The 18,250-nt window shown below is 43.1% G+C and overlaps 1 protein-coding gene across 2 annotated transcripts in view; it reads right to left on the bottom strand.

The window, feature by feature from the left end:
• The window catches only part of prkcsh (PRKCSH beta subunit of glucosidase II), a 113,334-nt gene that overhangs the window by 4,638 nt on the left and 90,446 nt on the right, over nucleotides 1–18,250 (bottom strand). For both annotated transcript variants that reach the window (XM_063035604.1, XM_063035605.1), the window contains 2 exons: nucleotides 14,479–14,568; nucleotides 8,694–8,768 (listed from right to left, as the gene is read on the bottom strand). In XM_063035604.1, coding sequence (XP_062891674.1) covers nucleotides 8,694–8,768; nucleotides 14,479–14,568 — 165 coding nt within the window. The remainder of the gene's footprint in view (nucleotides 1–8,693; nucleotides 8,769–14,478; nucleotides 14,569–18,250) is intronic.

The raw sequence follows: 18,250 nt of genomic DNA, 5'->3' as shown, positions 1-18,250 counted from the left end.
ACCTCATTTACACTGCTGCGTACCACTACTCTGTCTCCACGTTGGAAATGGAACTTATTATTGACACATGCACCAAGGTACAGTGACAAACTTGTCTTGCCCATTGTTTATACAGATCAAATCGTTACACAGTGCATTGAGGTAGAAGGAAGTAAAACGGTAACAAAATGCAGAATAAAGTGCAGCAGCCACAGAGGAAGTGCAGAGCAGTGCAGATAGTAGGTTGCAAGATCATAACGAGGCAATTGTGATGTCAAGGTGCACTTTATTGGACTGCATTTGGGAACCATTCAGTGGTTTTCTAACAGCAGGGTAGAAGCTGACCTTGAGCCTGGAAACATATGCCTTCAGGCTTTTGGATCTTCTGCCCAAAGAGAGGGTGGAAGGACGGGGAGGAAGAGGAAAGAGAAACTGTCTGAAGTGAATGGGGTTTTTGATTACGCTGCCTGCTTTACTGAGATGTCAACAAGTGCGGATGGGAGGCTGGTTTCTGTAATCACAGACATAACATGGCATCATGACACATCCAGACAGAATGCCTTCTCTGGTGCACTGATTAAACAAAAAAATGCAGGGACATGGCAAATTTCTTTAGCTACCTGAGGAAGTAGAGGCATTGATGAGCTTTCTCAGTTGTGGCATCTATGTGGTTGGACGAAGACATGTCCTGCAATAACCTTGGACCACTCAGTTTGTCCATTAATCATGACACCACCACCAAAACACCTTAAGACATAGGAGCAGAATTAGACCATTCCGCCCAGAGCCTGCTCTGCCATTCCATCAAAGCTGATTCATTATCCTGCCTTCTCCCCGTAACCTTTGATGCCCTGACAAATCAAGGACCAACAACCTCCACTTTAAATATACCCAACAACTACAGCCGCCTGTGGCAATAATGTCTGCAGGTTCACCATGCTGCTGGCTAAAGAAATTCTTTCTCAACACTGTTATAAATGGATGTCCCTCTATTCTGAGGCCATGCCCTCTGGTCTTAGACTCCCCACTATAGGAAACATCCTCTTCACATCCACTCTATCTAGGCCTTTCAACATTTGACACGTTTCAATGAAATCCCACACATTCTTATAAACTCCAGTGAGTAGTGGCACAGATCCATCAAATGCTCCTCATATAATAACTCTTTCATTCCCAGAATCATTCTCATGAATCTCCCCAGACCCTCTCCAACGCCAGCACTTTTTCTTAGATACGGAGCCAAAACTGCTCTCAATACTCCAAATGTGGTCTGACCAACGCCTTAGAAAGCCATAGCATTTCCTCCTTCCTTTTATATTCTAATCCCCTCAAAATGCTAACATTTCATTCGCCTTCCTTATCACCAGTTCAACCAGCTAGTTAACCTTTAGGGAATCCTGCACAAGGACTCCCAAGTCCCTTTGCACCTCTGACCTTTGAATTTTCTCCCCATTTAGAAAACAGTACATGCCTTTATTTCTACCAAAGTACATGTCCATACACTTCCCTATACCATATTCCATCTGTCACTTCTTTGCCCATTCTCCTAAACTGTCTAAGTCCCTCTGCAGACGCCTTGCTTCCTCAGCACTACCCGTCTCTCCACCCATCTTTGTATCATACACAAACTTGGCCACAAAGCCATCAATTCCATCATCCAAATTATTGGCATATAATGTAACAAGTAGTCCCAATACTGACCCCTGCAGAACACTACCAGTCACCAGCAACTGACAAGAAAACACTCCCTTTATTCCTACTCTTTGCCTCCTGCTAATCAGCTAATCTTCTATCTTCCTTGTAATACCTTATCTTGTTGTGCAGCCTCATGTGTGGCATGTTGGGGAGGGGGGGAGAGGGGAGGGGAGGGGGGAGAGGGGAGGGGGGGAGAGGGGAGGGGGGGAGAGGGGAGGGGGGGAGAGGGGAGGGGGGGAGAGGGGAGGGGGGAGAGGGGAGGGGGGGAGAGGGGGGAGAGGGGAGGGGGGAGGGAGAGGGGAGGGGGGGAGGGGGAGGATCATCATCATGACAGCATTTCTTCTTTCTTTTTTTACGAGGCCCAGTTGCTAGCTTGACGCTCAACCCAGCACGGATGGCTTCGCTCTGAGGTCCGGCACTGATGCCACTACGCCACCAGCGGGCTTTGTCCATCTTTCTAGTTATTTCCTCAAAGAACTCCAACAGTTCTGTCAGGCAAGATTTCCCCTTTGGATGTCTCTTTCACATCCACAATCTCCTGTCTGCTCCTTGAACTGTGGAATCCCCAAAACACTAATCCACTGCTCTCCCATATCCTTCTGAGCCATAAAGCCAGACTCAGTGCCAGAGAATGGACTGCTATGGTTTTCCTCTGCTAGGTCATTCTCCCCACCCCACCCCATTAGTATCCGAAGCAGTATACTTGCTGTTTGGGAACAGCCAAAGGGGTTACTCTGCACAGGCTGCCTATCCTGCACTTTGGGTGTGACTACCACCCTGTATCGCCTGTCAATCAACCCCTCAGCCTCCCAAATGATCCTGTTCCAGCTTCAATTCTTTAATATGGTCTTAAAGAAGCTGCACTGGATGCAGTTCTTGCAGGTATCATCGCAAGGGACATTGTAAGTCTCCCTGCCTTCCAACGTTCTGCAAGAGGAGCATTCCACTATCCTGCCTGGAAAGAAGGATAGAAAACTTAAACGAAAAAATCTATCTACAGCCTTTTCGTCTACGAGCCAAACCCGAGCTCTCCTCTCTAACAGTGGTCTACTCAGACAATGACCTCTCTGCTTTTGAACTTTTCTTTTTAAAATTGGCCCTTGCTAAGTGCCTAATGTGCACAATCCAATATCTCCTCGAGAAATGCTGCTCGCAGAATGTCCTGAGTCCTTCAACTCTTACTTTTAGCTCTATTTCCCACTACACAATCCAACATCTCCTCTGGACCTGTGGTACGCAGAATGTTCCAACTGCCTCTGCTTGCTTCTTTTGAACTCCCTCTCCCGCTAAGCAATCCGACATTTCCTTCAGAACTGTGGCATGCAGAAGTTTAGTCAGAGGAATATTTCAAAATCAGATGATGTTCAGCATGTGTACGCCTTCCTTCTATAGTGTAGAATTCCATGTCATCAGAAAGCAGGTGGATATTTTAGATCAGGACATCTCCCAGTTCTGTGCTTCAATGAAATTCCTTCACTCTGAAAAGGTAAGCCGCAGGGCAGCAGAGTAGTTTAGTGGTTAGCACAACATTCTGCAGCGCCAACAACCCAAGTTCAATTCCCACCTCCGTCTGTAAAGACTTTGCACATCCTCCCCATGACAACGTCAGTTTCCCCAGGTGTTCCGGTTGTCTCCCACATTCCAAACATACTGGTTAGGGTTAGTTAGTAGGGTTGGCATGGTGACATTTCCAGGCTGCCCCCACACATCCTCGGACCGTGTCGGTCATTGATGCAAACACCACATTTCACTGCATGTGACAAATAAAGCTATTCCTTAAATCTTTAAGTGAGAGCTGCAGGAAGAGCACTGAATACACCTGGGCAAAGTTAAGGGCTGGAATGTAAATTGCCCGATTAAACAATCTTTCTCAGTTGCCAAATACAAGGCTTTATGTACTCAATTTCAGCAATGGGAGGACTTTAGCTTTACCAGAGCAGGACGCATAATAGCTGACAATCTTAATGCTATTTTCATTTTGTTCAGATGCCATTCACCTGCATCTGATATTTCTGCTTTTTCACTAAAGACATCACTTCGGAAAATCAGAACAGCAAAACAAAGTCCATTATACAAGGCATGAATTTTCACAACTTTTAAGCTTAGACTTGGACTGCCTCTATAAATACATGTAGGTATATGGGTTGTTTACTTAAACTGACAAAGGATTTTAAAATAAATAAATAATATTACAACAAATAGATTCTCATAGGTGGTTTTAGAAATCTTACTGAAGGCGAGGGTAAAAAGTTTCAACCTGATTCAAGATGTTTACAAAATGTTTAAATATTTAATAACTTCATTTTTAAAACTGACATACTTTAATGCCATTGCATTTTTTTCATATAGCAGAACTGAATTGCTTACTGACAAAAGGGGTTATTATTCAGTCAATATAGGGAAATCTCTTCCATGCTAAAGCAAAAAAGTATTTTCCAGATTTTCAGTACAGGTCAACCTTCACTAATCTGACTACCAGTAATCCGGTTCCTTTGATAATCCGGCACAGATTATGCTTAATGTGATCCTTTGGTAATTCGGTATTTTCACTAATCCGGCACTCCTCAGGTCCTAATAGTGCCGGATCAGTGAAGGTCGACCTGTACTAGAAACAGCCAACAAATGTTGCAGGTCACAACTGGATTAACGGTCTTTTCTCCACAGATGTTGAACAGCCCACTGAGCATTTTCTAAATGAGGAAAAAGAAATTCAGAAATTGGAGGTGCAAAGAGACTTGGGAGACCTAGCACAGGATTCCCTAAAGGTTAACTTACAGGTTCAGTCAGTAGTAAATAAAGCAAAAACAGTGTTAGCTTTTATTTGCTAGAGTTGTCCTGTCCCCGATCTGAAGGCACTACCCCAATCCCCAAGCAGTGCACGAACCTCTGCAGTCATTCATGGTTACTGGCTTGCCTTGGCAGTGTAGTGTTTAATCACAGTAACATCCTCAATGCACTTTCCTATTTAGCCATTCACTGATCCTGCATACTTATCAATGTCGTCGTGGTGATCGTAGGTAGCCACCTCCCTCAATATGTTCCAGTCTGTGCTTTCAAAACAGTCCTGCAGTGCTGAGGTCACATCTTCTGGCCAGCTCCTCATCTCCCCGTGGACTGGTTTTCTTGTTTATGCAGGGATTAGCAAAATGGATATGTGGTCTGAGAATCCGAAGTGAGGGCAGGGGCTAGCCTTGTAAGTGCCTCAATGTTGGTTAAAAAAACCAGATATAATATGTTCTCTTCTCTGGTTGCAAAGTTGACCAGTTGCTAGTACTTTGGCAAGACAGTTTTTAAGTCGGCATGATTGAAGTCACCAGCAACAATGAAGACATCATCCAGGTGAGTGGCTTCAAGGCTGCATATGGCGTGTAGCTTCTTCCCCTCAGTCATATTTCTGAATGGTCCATGAACCCATCAACACTACCTCACAATTCTGCTCTCTTTGTGCGCTTATTTAATTAAAAAATTTACATTTATTATAAATCACAGTACATTTTAGGTACTGTACTGCGGCAAGGGAGCAGTGGGGAGGTTAAAACTGGAATTGCAGGGGAATGGGAATTAGATTGTCAAAACAGACAGTGGAGAGGTTGCGGAGGGAGATGTTAAGACCTTACACAAAATTGGGAATCAAAAGGTTTAGCACAGTGCGGTTAATGTCCTGGGCTGCTTTTATTTCAATGCCAGAATAGTAGGAAAGGCAGATGAGCTCAGGGCATGTATCAACACATAGTATTATGATATTGTAGCCATTAGTGAGACTTGGTTGCTGGAGGGGCAGAACTGGCAGCTCAAAATTCTGGGGTTCCATTGTTTTAGATGCAACAGAGTGGGGGGGGGTAGATTAAGGTGGGATGGGTGGCTTTACCAGTTAAGAAAAACATCACATCACTCCACTCTTCAAGGGAGAGAGACAGAAGGAGGAAACGATAGGCCAGTTAGTCTGATCTCAGTGGTTGGGAAGATGTTGGAGTCGATTACAAAGTCTGAAGTCTCAGGGTACTTTGAGGCACATGGTAAAATAGGCCATAGTCAGCATGGCTTCCTCAAGGGGAAATCACAGCATCAAATGGCCCAATTCTGCTCCTACATCTTATGGTAGGTGACAGAAACTTGTGTAGGGGAACACTTTGCATCTAGAGATCATAATGCCATTAGCTCCAAAGTAAATATGGAAAGAGATAGGTCTGGTCTGTGGGTTGAGATTCTAAATGGAAGATGATATCAGAAAGGATCTGGCAAGTGTGGAGTGGAACATGCTGTTTTCTGGAAAACACGCACTTGGTAAAATGGGAGGCCTTCAAAAGTGAAATATTAAGAGAACAAAGATTGTACGTGTCTATCAGAATAAAAAGTAAAGATAACAGGTTTAAGAAACCTTGGTTTTCGGGAGATATTGAAGCTATGGTTAAGGAGGTGCATAGCAGGTAGAAACAAATGAGGTGCTTACGGAGTATAAGAGATGCAGGAGAACACTTAAAGAAATTAGGAGGGCTAAAAGGCGGCATGAAGTTACCCAAGCAGACAAGGTGAAGAAGAATTCTAAGGGATTCCACAGAAAGAATTGCGAGAGACAAAATTAGCTCTCTAGAAGATCAGAATCTATATGCGGAGCCAAAAGTGGTAGGGGAATCCTAAATGGATTTTTCCATCTGTATTTACTCAGAAGACAGACACAGTCTATAGGAATGAGGCAAAATAGCAGCCAGTTCATGGGCCCTGTATAGATTGTAGAGGAGGTGGTTTTTGCTGTCTTGAGGCAAATTAGGGTGGATAAATCCCCACAGCCTGACAAGGACAATGGGAGAGGCAAGTGCAGAAATTTCAGGGGTCCTAGCAGAGACATTTAAATCATCCTTAATACAGGTGGTGTACCAGAGTAGTGGAGGATAGCTAATGTTGTTCCACTATTTAAGAACGCCTCAAAAAAACCAAGAAATTGTAGGTCAGTGAGGCTGACATTAGTAGTGGTAAAGTTATTGGAAGATATTCTAAGGGACTGTGTATGAGTATTTGGATAGACATGAACTGATTAGAATCTGTCAGCATGGCTTTGTGTGTGGTGGGTCATATCTAACCAATCTTACAGAGTTTTACGAGGAAATTACCAGGAAAGTTGATGAAGGCAAAGCAGAAAATTTACCAGGATGTTGCCACGACTGGAGGAGTTATAAGAGATGGAATAGGTTAGGACTTTACTCCTTGGAAGATAGAAAATGAGGGGAAATTTAACAGAGGTATACAAAATTATAAGGGGCATTGATAGGGTAAATGCAAGCAGGCATTTTTCCACTGAGGTTGGATGGGACTACAGTTGAAGCCATGGGTTAAGGGTGAAAGGTACAAAGTTTAAGTAGAACATGAAGGGAAATTTCTTCACTCAGAGGGTCGTGAGAGCGTGGTATGAGCTGCCAGTGCAATTGATGCATGCCAGCTCAATTTGAATGCTTAAAAGAAGTTTGAATAGGTACATGGATGGCAGGGGATTGGAGGGCTAGGGTCCAGATGCAGGTCAATGGGACTAGACAGCTTAAATGATTCAGCATGGACTAGATGGGCCAAAAGGTTTCTGTGCTGTACTTTTCAATGACTCTATAAATAGCAAATTTCACAACATATGTCAGTGATAATAAACCCGATCCTGATCGGGGGATGTTCAACTACCAAACTGCTTTCAAAAACCTATCTAGCTGATTCGCTTGTCCCAAGCTCACTTCTTTGTCTTGTACCAACACTCCCGCCGTGTTGTCCTTCTCTTGAACTTGCTGTGAAACAAACAGTAAAGGACTGACCGTGGAGAGGATGTGCTGAAACTGGAGAGGGTTGAATGGAGGTTCACGAAAATGAGTTGAGGATTGAATCACTTGTCATGTGAAGAGCATTTGATGGCTCTGGGCCTGTATTCGCTGGAATTCAGATGAATGAGGGGTGACCTCATTGAAACCTAGCGAATGGTTGGAGGAACAACACCTTATATTCCATTTGGGTAGCCTCCAACCTGATGGCACACATATCGATTTCTCAAACTTCCGGTAATGCTCTCTTCTTTGCGCCCCCACCCTGCCCGTTCACCATTTCCCATCCCCTTTTCCCTCTCTCACCTTATCTCTTTGTCCGCCAATCACCTCCCTTGGGTGCTCCTACACCCTCCCCTCCTTTTTCTTTCTTCCATGGCCCTCTGTCTCTTTCACCAATCAACTTCCCACCTCTTTACTTCATCCCTCCCCCTCCAGGTTTCACCTAACACCTGGTGTTTCTCTCTCCCCTTCCCCCAGCTTTCAAATCTACTCCTCAGCATTTTTTCTCCAGTCTTGCAGAAGGGTTTCAGCCCAAAACGTCAACTGAAAAATGCTGCCTGGCCTGCTGAGTTCCTCCAGCATTTTGTGTGTGTTGCAAGGACTGCCCACTGGGTTCTCCCTTCAGATATACTGCCTGCTCTGCTGAGACTTCCTGCCCACTAGCACTTGAAGGCATTTGTTTTACACTTATTGCCGTACTCTGATGAAATACTTCACATCATATAAATAAATATACAAGTATAACTGCAAGCTAAGGTCTGTGTTTTAAGCTGACAGTGTCATCAGACAACTAAGTGGCCTGGATGATCATCAAGGAATTGGACACCCTTGATGATAATAATGGTTTCTGAATGACCACAAGACATAGGGGCAGAATTAGGCCATTCAGGTAATCAAGTCTGTTCTGCCATTCCATCGGGCTGATTTATTATCCCTCTCAACCCCATTCTCCTGTCTTCTCCCTGTAACCTTGAATGTCGTTACTAATCATGAACCTAACAATTTCCACTTTAAATATACCCAATGAACAAAAGGCAGTATTACAACACCAATATACTGCCTGTGGCTTCCTTTACCCCTTCTAAATCACAGCTATAGCAGCTAGCAAAGTTCATGCACAGTAATCCCAATGGAAACTATTCAGAGTGCCCGACCATATTATTTTCTAATTTTGGAACAGCAAAAACAGTAAGCTCAGGAACAGCTCCACAATTATCTTACCCAAGACTAGTTTCTGCCCCTCCATGCTTTGGTTTTTGCGCCACTTTGTTGAATGGACAGAGTTTGTAGATATACCTGCAAGAAAAGGAACCCATGTTTAAACAGAATCCCAAACAGCTCCCATTACTCCCATATCTACCAACTGGCAACTTTAAAGTTCAAAATTCACAGTACATTTACCACATTTAGTATATGTACAACTATATATGCTAAATACAACTTTGAGATACATCTCCCCACAGACGGCTACAAAACAAAGAAACCCAATAAAACACATTAAAAAACATGGTCATATTGCAATGTGCACAAAAAAAAATCACGCAAACAATAAAACTAAACAAATAACATTCAGAACTGAAATTGAGCAAAGTGAGTCCACTTGAGGTGAATTGAGGAAGCCAGTCCTGGCCGATTCTGGAGCTGTCAGCTGCAGGCCACAGCCTCAGTTCAGCACAGAAACAAGTAAACCTGCCTGTCAGGTGAACACCAGCCTGTCCCTCAACTCCAGCCCCAACACCCTGACCTTCGCAATCTGGCCCGGGGCTTAAATTGACCAAAGCTCGGGTTGTACCTCACTCTTGGACCCAGTCTCCGCTACTTCGATGTGCTCTCAGGCCCAGGCCCCACCGACTCGATTCTGCCCATACTCAGCATACTCAATCTGGTCCGGCACTTAAATCAATCAAACCTTGGGTTTTTTCTCACTCTTGAACCTGGCTCAATTCGCCCATGCCTGACCTTTCTCATCTGGCCTGGTGCTCAAATCGACTGAACAGCAGATCGCTCCTCGCTCTCTGTCCCAGACCCCCATTCTGCACTTCGGTTCTGCCATCTCGAAACAACTCTGTCCACTCCAGCAATGGCCAAACATTGGCTCGTTCCCTGCCCTCGGGCCCAGCCACTGCTTCGATTTGGCCTTACACACTAAGACGCAACTGTCTACACCTTCACGACTTCAGTTCACACCACAAAAAATGCCAGGTTGTACAGACGGTTCAAAAGCACAACTCCAAAAGGGAAATTGGAATCTATTGATTATAGTAATCATTTTTTGAGAAAAGTGTGAGGTATAAAGTAATTACTGGGTCTATTTACTGCCAGCAAGTCATCGCTGTGCTTTACTAGCGCCATCTTAAACCCATATTCTTGAGTTTACTGGTTGGTTGTCCACACTTGAATTTCCACAGATCCGTAGGTTTGTAAATGACTACCTTGAGAGTGTTACACACACAAAATGCTGGAGGAACTCGGCAGATCAGACAGAATCTATGTAGGGGAATAAAGAGTCCACAACCGCTCTTTAACCTCCAACCTTTTTTCCTATAATTTATTATTTATAACTGTTCAATGTTATTGTTTTTGCGACAATACAGCAAATTCCTAATATGTACATGTAAAAGGTAAATGGTTAATAAAGTTGATCCTTGATGTACATCTGACAAATAAAGCTAATCCATCTCATCTCTTGTGTCTGCAGGGGCGAAATTGGGACAATTTCACTGAAAAACAGTAACTCCAAATAGCACAGTGTCCAAATAAGTAAAAACCTTCTGACAAACTACTTCTCAATCAGCCTTGGGCATCAGCGTTGGTCTCGCTGGTCAGTCTGGCCACGTCTCAGTTGTCAACTTACAGCAAGTACTGGTGACCCATCATCGACGTGCTTAATGACAGAACTAATTCCCAGAAGCAAAGTTTGACTTTAAAGCTCTCTTCCCGGAAGAGATTCATTTTATCTAACATGTGTACATTGAAACACAGTGAAATGCGTCATTTGCGTTAACAACCAATGTACCCAAGGATGTGCTGAGGGCAGCCTGGAAGTGTCATCACACATTCTGACGCCAGAATAGTATGCCCACAACACTAGGCAGAACAACACAGAACACAGCAAAGCAAAACACAAGAACAGCAAAAACAAGCCCCATTCCTCCCTCCCACCCACCAACCCATGCGCACACACACAGTCCTATAACTCCAGGACAGGCCATCTCCAACCTCCAATGTTCACAGACATTGGGCTTTGACTTCCCCAAATGATCTGGCCACACAGTCTTGACTTTTAGACTTTCAATTGACTATAGGGGTTTGATCTTTGGTATAGACCCCAGAACTTGCCAATGACAATGAATAAGGATCCTGGATGAAGACCCAAACACTATGGCTTTGAACACTAGACTCTCCGATGACGGGACCCTGAACACTAAGCCTTGAACTCCTGTCTCGCTGATCTGTATACCTAGTGGGCCACCGTCACTCATGCCTCCAGCTGCACGGAACTCCAACCCTGAAACTCGACGACCCAATCCTTATTTTCAAACTTTGGTTCCATCCTCCACATCTCCCTAACTGGCTCTACAAAATTCCAGGATACTACTCTGAACACAAAGATTCTACTCAGCAGCTGACAGTCACACCTTCTCTGGAAGTCTAGCTCAAATGTTCTGGAGCCACAAGAGGCTGCAGATGTTAAAATCTGCAGCAACAAACTATCTGCGGGAGGAACTCAGCTGGTTGGAGACCTAGTCCTGATGTAAAGTCTTGACCCAAAAGATTGACAATTCCATTCCTCATGAGATGCTGCTCAACCTGCTGAGTTCCCCCAACTGATCGCTTATTGCTCAAAAATTTTCTGCTTTCTTCCTCTTAAGAGGGAAGTTAAAAACAAGAAATGCTGTAAAAGCCGAACTTTTTTGAATACCACTATATTGGATAGCTTTTACTTAGCAATATTCCTGTGAAAGGGACTGAACGTTTTGCTGTGTTCAAAAGTTCAAAGTAACTTTATTATCCCACAGTATGTATATGTCACCATGAAATTTGATCGAGATTTGTCCTTACAGACATTTACAGTCGAACAAAAAAACTACAATAGAATCAATAAAAACCACATACACAGACTGACAAACAACCAGAACGATGCAAATAAATAAATAAATGAATAACCAAATAAATAATATTGATAACGTGAGTTGTAGAGTCCTTGAAAATGAGTCCACAGGTTATGGAATCAGTTCAGTGTTAAAGTGAGTGCAGTTATCCCCTCTAGTTCAGGATCCTGATGGTTGAAGGGTAATTACTGTTCCTGAACCTGGTGGTGTGGGACCCAAGACTCCTGTACGTCCTTCCCAGTGGCAGCAGTGGAAAGAGAACATGGCCTGGATGATGGGAATGCCTCATGATGGATGCTTCATGAATTATAAGGTTGCAAAAGTGCATATTAATACGTGTATTGAAATTTCAAAAACTCTAACATGAAGTACATCTCTTTGATGCAGAAGCCTTTTGAAACATTTGGTTAAATGGATTCAATTAGAAATGTGATCAAGGATTATTTTGACATCTCTATGATTTTTTTCCTACAGAAATTGTTATGTAGGAATTATGTCAGTACATACAAGTGTAAATGTATAAAAAGTAGGACCAAGTACATGCTGAAAGCAATGCATGCTACAAAAATCATAACATGCGAGTTTGTTTCAATTCACAGCATACAAACTGCTGGAATGACAAACATCCCATGTGATCTGAGGTCTAAATGAATTCACTAGTTTGCAGGTAGACTTAAATAGGGAAAGCACAGATATTTAGAGTTATACAGCATGAAAAATGGGCCCTATGGCCCAACAAATCAATGGCAACCAAGATTCCCTTCCAAGCTAGTCTCATTTACTTTCATTTGGCCCATAATCTTCTAAATCGTTCTTATCCATGCACCTTTCCAAGTGTCTTATCAAAGGCATTATTACCTGCCTCAACCTATTTTCAGGCAGCTCAATTCGTGTACTGATCACCCCTTCTGTTGAAAAAATTGCTTTTCTTTTAAACCTTGCCTCTCTCACTTTAAGCCAATGCCCTATTGTTTTTGATTACCCTACTCTGGGGAAGACTTACCATCCACCTGATCTAGGCCCCTCATAATTTAAAAAATCTCCGTAAGATTGCTTTATATTGTCCTATGCTTCAAGTAGTCCTAGCCTGTCCAACCTCTCTCCAACTCAGTCGCTTGAGTCCTGACAACATCCTTGTCAATCTTTTCTGCGCTCTACCGAGTTTAGTAACATCTTTCCTATAATGGAGTGACCAAAAATGAACACAATACTCAGTGCAGCCTCACCAGATTCTTATACAAATAATATCTTCCCTATTCAATGCCCTGACTGATTAAGGTCAGTACACCAACAGCCCTCTTCACTACCCTTTCTATCTGTGACTATTTTCAGGGAACTGTGTACCTAACTCCAAGATCTTTCTGTTCTACCTCACCATTCATTTGAACATCCTTCCTTGATAGGACTTTCCAAAATGCAACACCTCATACTCACCTGAAGTAAACTCCATATGCCACTCATCTACACCTCTAAACAAGATCCTCCTGTAATTTCTTCACTGACAATACCACCTATTCTAGTGCCATCTGCAAAAGTTATTATTTTGCCCTATCTAATTTCCAAAGCTTTAAATTACTTTCAATGCTTTCTAACTTTACTTAAATGTCAATAGCTGCCAGAACATCTGAATGTTGAACCTATAAGATTTCTACTGTGCTAAAGTAATCAGTACCAATCAAGAGGGGTGGGGGGTGCACAGACTAAAACTGAGTGGGACATTTAAACCTGATATGCAGCACGTGATCCTATTATCCTCAGGTAAGTGGTGTTTGTAAAGCTTGGGTGATAATTACAGGTCTGCAGGATCCAATCCATGATGCAAATGTGACGGGAAAAGAACCTATTCCACTGTACATCCTAACCAAACCGAAGTTGAGTTTATTGTTATATGCACAGGTGCAACAAATAACTCCATACAGCTGCATCACCGGCACGTAGCGCTGCGCAAGCAAAAGAGATCTGTTAGCTTCGTTACAAAAGATCATCACTCAGGCAATGGATTCCAATGATTTGCAATGGAATTCAAGTGAGTTGTGGATAACCAATTAATGAGTTCTATCCTTAGATTAGGGCTTCAACTGTTACTTATCTTGTGGTTTAACTTTCCCCACGTTTTGTATAATCACCCGCTTGTCGGTAAACGTTTAATGGGCTTTCAGTAATTTGTAGTATAGCTGATTCCGTATTTCAGTAGTTTCATTGTCTCTACGCCTGCATCACGGCAACGTAAATCAAAACTGTCCTTGGCATCTCACAGGCAGTTCAGATCCCAGAGATTTCTTTATCTCTTCAACTTCAACCAGTTACAGTATTAGTATAAAGACCAACCACGAAGCAGGTTTTCTTGTTAAGCCTTGGTTACAGTTACAGTTGTCACCTGCTGCTGTGTTACTTGCTCACTGTGCTTTACTGTTATTTCTATGTTATGAATGTCTAATTAAAAAGTTGCAGGAAGATTTGCACCTCATTCTTGACTTCCAAAGAACCTTATGAACAATATCATCCATAGATCCAACACACTCCATGGTTTTACCACGCATTTCCAGATCAAGCAACTCTAGAATCACAGCCTAGTAGCCTGATCAGAGTATATGAAGCATGAGGGGGCACTGGGTGTGTGCTCTAATGAAACATCAGTGGTTGAATCATGCCAGGAAAGTCTGTGACTATCCAGATCAGAACCATTTACTTTACAAAATAACTCTCAGCCATTGTTGAGTAGTGCATGGAACACAAAAAAAAAGTTTAAAAAAAATAGTTGGACTCCTGACTGGTTTGAGTTTTGGTTTCATTCTTGAAGACAATTTCCAGTTACATTGAAACCCAAAACATTGGGACGCATCAAAAAAATGAGCACGCACAGGGGAAAAATAAAAGAAAAAAATGCCACTTACTCATTTGTTGTCATTTCATAGCACTGACTGAACATGTATGAAAATTCTCCGTCAGGTCCAAAGTCCACCATAAGTTCCTTCTCGAGGCTCCTGCAAACAAGTCGAAGAAATGATAAACAAGGCATGCTGTCAGGGTCAAGTTCTGATGTTTGAAGCTGCAATTCAAAGCATTCCAAGTCCTGTCAACAGTCACTGACCCAAACAAAAAATCAAAGCCAAGAAAATAAAGTTAGAAATGTGCCTTTCAAATAAAAACAGCAACCGTTACTGACCAAGTCCCATAACCCTGCTGTAAACTCAGTAAGTCAGAGATAAAGCATCCTCGACCAAGACATTTCTCTACTTTAGCCAATACCCCTCTCTGGCTTCTTGCCCCTTCCTTTCCAGTTCTGATGCAGGGTCTCAGCACAAAACGTTGACTGGTTATTCTTCTCCATAGATGCTGCCTAACCTGCTGAATTCCTCCAGCATTTTGTGTATTACCCCTTTTAGAAGGCCATTTTGTTCTACTGTCAGAGCAATTACACTCATGTATGGGGTACACAGAGTCAAATAGTCCATGGTGACCATTGCACCCAGCAAGCTAGTCCGATTTCCCTGTGCTTAGCCTATAATTCTCTAAATTCCTCATAACCATGTGCCTGGTAAAGACAAATGTAAGTCCCCTACAGAGAGAAATAGGTGAATTGATTATGGGGAGCAAGGACATGGCAGACCAATTGAATAATTACTTTGGTTCTGTCTTCACTAAGGAGGACATAAATAATCTTCCAAAAATAGTAGGGAACAGAGGGTCCAGTGAGATGGAGGAACTGAGTGAAATACATGTTAGTAGGGAAGTGGTGTTAGGTAAATTGAAGGGACTAAAGGCAGATAAATCCCCAGGGCCAGATGGTCTGCATCCCAGAGTGCTTAAGGAAGTAGCCCAAGAAACAGTGGATGCATTAGTGATAATTTTTCAAAACTCGTTAGATTCTGGACTAGTTCCCGAGGATTGGAGGGTGGCTAATGTAACCCCACTTTTTAAAAAAGGAGGGAGAGAGAAACCGGGGAATTATAGACCGGTTAGCCTAACGTCGGTGGTGGGGAAACTGCTGGAGTCAGTTATCAAAGATGTGATAACAGCACATTTGGAAAGCGGTGAAATCATCAGACAAAGTCAGCATGGATTTGTGAAAGGAAAATCATGTCTGACGAATCTCAGAATTTTTTGAGGATGTAACTAGTAGAGTGGATAGGGGAGGACCAGTGGATGTGGTATAATTGGATTTTCAAAAGGCTTTTGACAAGGTCCCACACAGGAGATTAGTGTGTAAACTTAAAGCACACGGTATTGGGGGTAAGATATTGATGTGGATAGAGAATTGGTTAGCAGACAGGAAGCAAAGAGTGGGAATAAACGGGACCTTTTCAGAATGGCAGGCAGTGAATAGTGGGGTACCGCAAGGCTCAGTGCTGGGACCCCAGTTGTTTACAATATATATTAATGACTTGGATGAGGGAATTAAATGCAGCATCTCCAAGTTTGCGGATGACACGAAGCTGGGTGTTAGCTGTGAGGAGGATGCTAAGAGGATGCAGGATGACTTGGATAGGTTGGGTGAATGGGCAAATTCATGGCAGATGCAATTTAATGTGGATAAATGTGAAGTTATCCACTTTGGTGGCAAAAATAGGAAAACAGATTATTATCTGAATGGTGGCCGATTAGGAAAAGGGGAGGTGCGACGAGACCTGGGTGTCATTATACACCAGTCATTGAAAGTGGGCATGCAGGTACAGCAGGCGGTGAAAAAGGCGAATGGTATGCTGGCATTTATAGCGAGAGGATTCGAGTACAGGAGCAGGGAGGTACTACTGCAGTTGTACAAGGCCTTGGTGAGACCACACCTGGAGTATTATGTGCAGTTTTGGACCCCTAATCTGAGGAAAGACATTTTTGCCATAGAGGGAGTACAAAGAAGGTTCACCAGACTGATTCCTGGGATGGCAGGACTTTCATATGAAGAAAGACTGGATGAACTAGGCTTGTACTCGTTGGAATTTAGAAGATTGAGGGGGGATCTGATTGAAACGTATAAAATCCTAAAGGGATTGGACAGGCTAGATGCTGGAAGATTGTTCCCAATGTTGGGGAAGTCCAGAACGAGGGGTCACAGTTTGAGGATAAAGGCGAAGCCTTTTAGGACTGAGATTAGGAAAAACTTCTTCACACAGAGATGAATCTGTGGAATTCTCTGCCACAGGAAACAGTTGAGGCCAGTTCATTGGCTATATTTAAGAGGGAGTTAGATATGGCCCTTGTGGCTAGGGGGATCAAAGGGTATGGAGGGAAGGCTGGTGCAGGGTTCTGAGTTGGATGATCAGCCATGATCATAATAAATGGCGGTGCAGGCTCGAAGGGCCAAATGGCCTGCTCCTGCACCTATTTTCTATGTTTTCTATCCAAATATCTTCATATGCTTTCTGCTCTGCTTCAAGCACTTCTTTTGACACTTGTTCCATATACAAACTATCTTCTGCATGCAGTTGCCCCTCAAATCACTGAAATCTTTCAGCTCTCACCTTAAACCTCTGCCCTCTAGTTTTTAAGTTTTCCTTCCCTGGGATAAAAAGATCATGTATATTCACTCTATCTGCATCCCTCATGATTTTATACAGCTCTATAAGGTCACTCCTCAATCTCCTATACATCAAGAAATAAAATCTTAAATATCCAAGGTCTCTTCTCAAGTCCTGGCAGCATCCTCGTATATCTTCTCTTCACCTATTGCTTCATGGGTTAGTCAATCTGCCAGGCAACTGATAAACTTTCTAATGGTTTGGGAGGGAAAGAAATCATCCTCCTGATAGGTCCTGAAGAGTCTCATCCCGAAATGTCAAATGCCCTAATATTACTTGACCCACTGAGCTCTCCAGCATTGTGCTGAAATCAATCTACATACTGTGAAAAACAAGTTACAGTAATGTGCAAATATTTTAGGCACATATTTATCCAAGGTGCCCAAAACCTTTGCACAGTACTGTATTTGTCAACAGGGAACAAACAGCAAGTTTGTAAATCTGGCAGAAGCAAAGCATGCTGGAATTGGCAAGGGTGGAGGGCCATAGAAGGAGTGGAGGGACAGGTGGCAGTAGTAGTTCCAGGGCAGGGGTGGTGCAGGTGCAGGCACATCCAGCCCTGAGACACCAGGCCAGCTCATTTTATTCCAAACAATCGGTTTATTATCCATTACAGAATATCTCTCTGGTGCTTCCTGCTCCCTCCCCTCTCCCTTCCACTTTTCCCAACTATGATTCCCCTCTCCCTGCCCCTTTCCCACTCTCAGTCCACAATGGAGGCCCATATCAGAATCAGGTTTATCACTCACATACATCATGAAATTCGTTGTATTTTGTGGCAGCGGTTAAGCAGTTAAGTAATACATAAAATTACTACAGTACTCTCCAAAAGTGTTAGGTACCCGAGTTTTATGTTTGTGCCCAAGACTCGGGCATATTACTGTAGACTATGCATTTCACATTGGATTTGCCACACTTTGAGCTAATCTAAGAATCTAGGTCGAATTACTTTAATTGTCCATCTGGATTGGTCTAGTTTGGGGCACAGTAAAGGCAGGACATTTAGCTTCAGTTGGTTCAAGGACGTGACAAGCCCCTAGCATCCCCACAACACAATAAAATAAAAGTGCAGCTGTCCTCATGACTGGTTACTCTCCAGCAGGCACCAGGGACAAGAAAGCTTCAGGCTGCGAAGCATCATGCAATGAAA

This window comes from Mobula hypostoma, chromosome 29 (genome assembly GCF_963921235.1).
Source record: "Mobula hypostoma chromosome 29, sMobHyp1.1, whole genome shotgun sequence".
Classification (NCBI taxonomy): Eukaryota; Metazoa; Chordata; class Chondrichthyes; order Myliobatiformes; family Myliobatidae; genus Mobula; species Mobula hypostoma.
The sequence above is the reverse complement of the archived record's forward strand: the minus strand, read 5'-3'. Positions and strand labels throughout refer to the sequence as shown.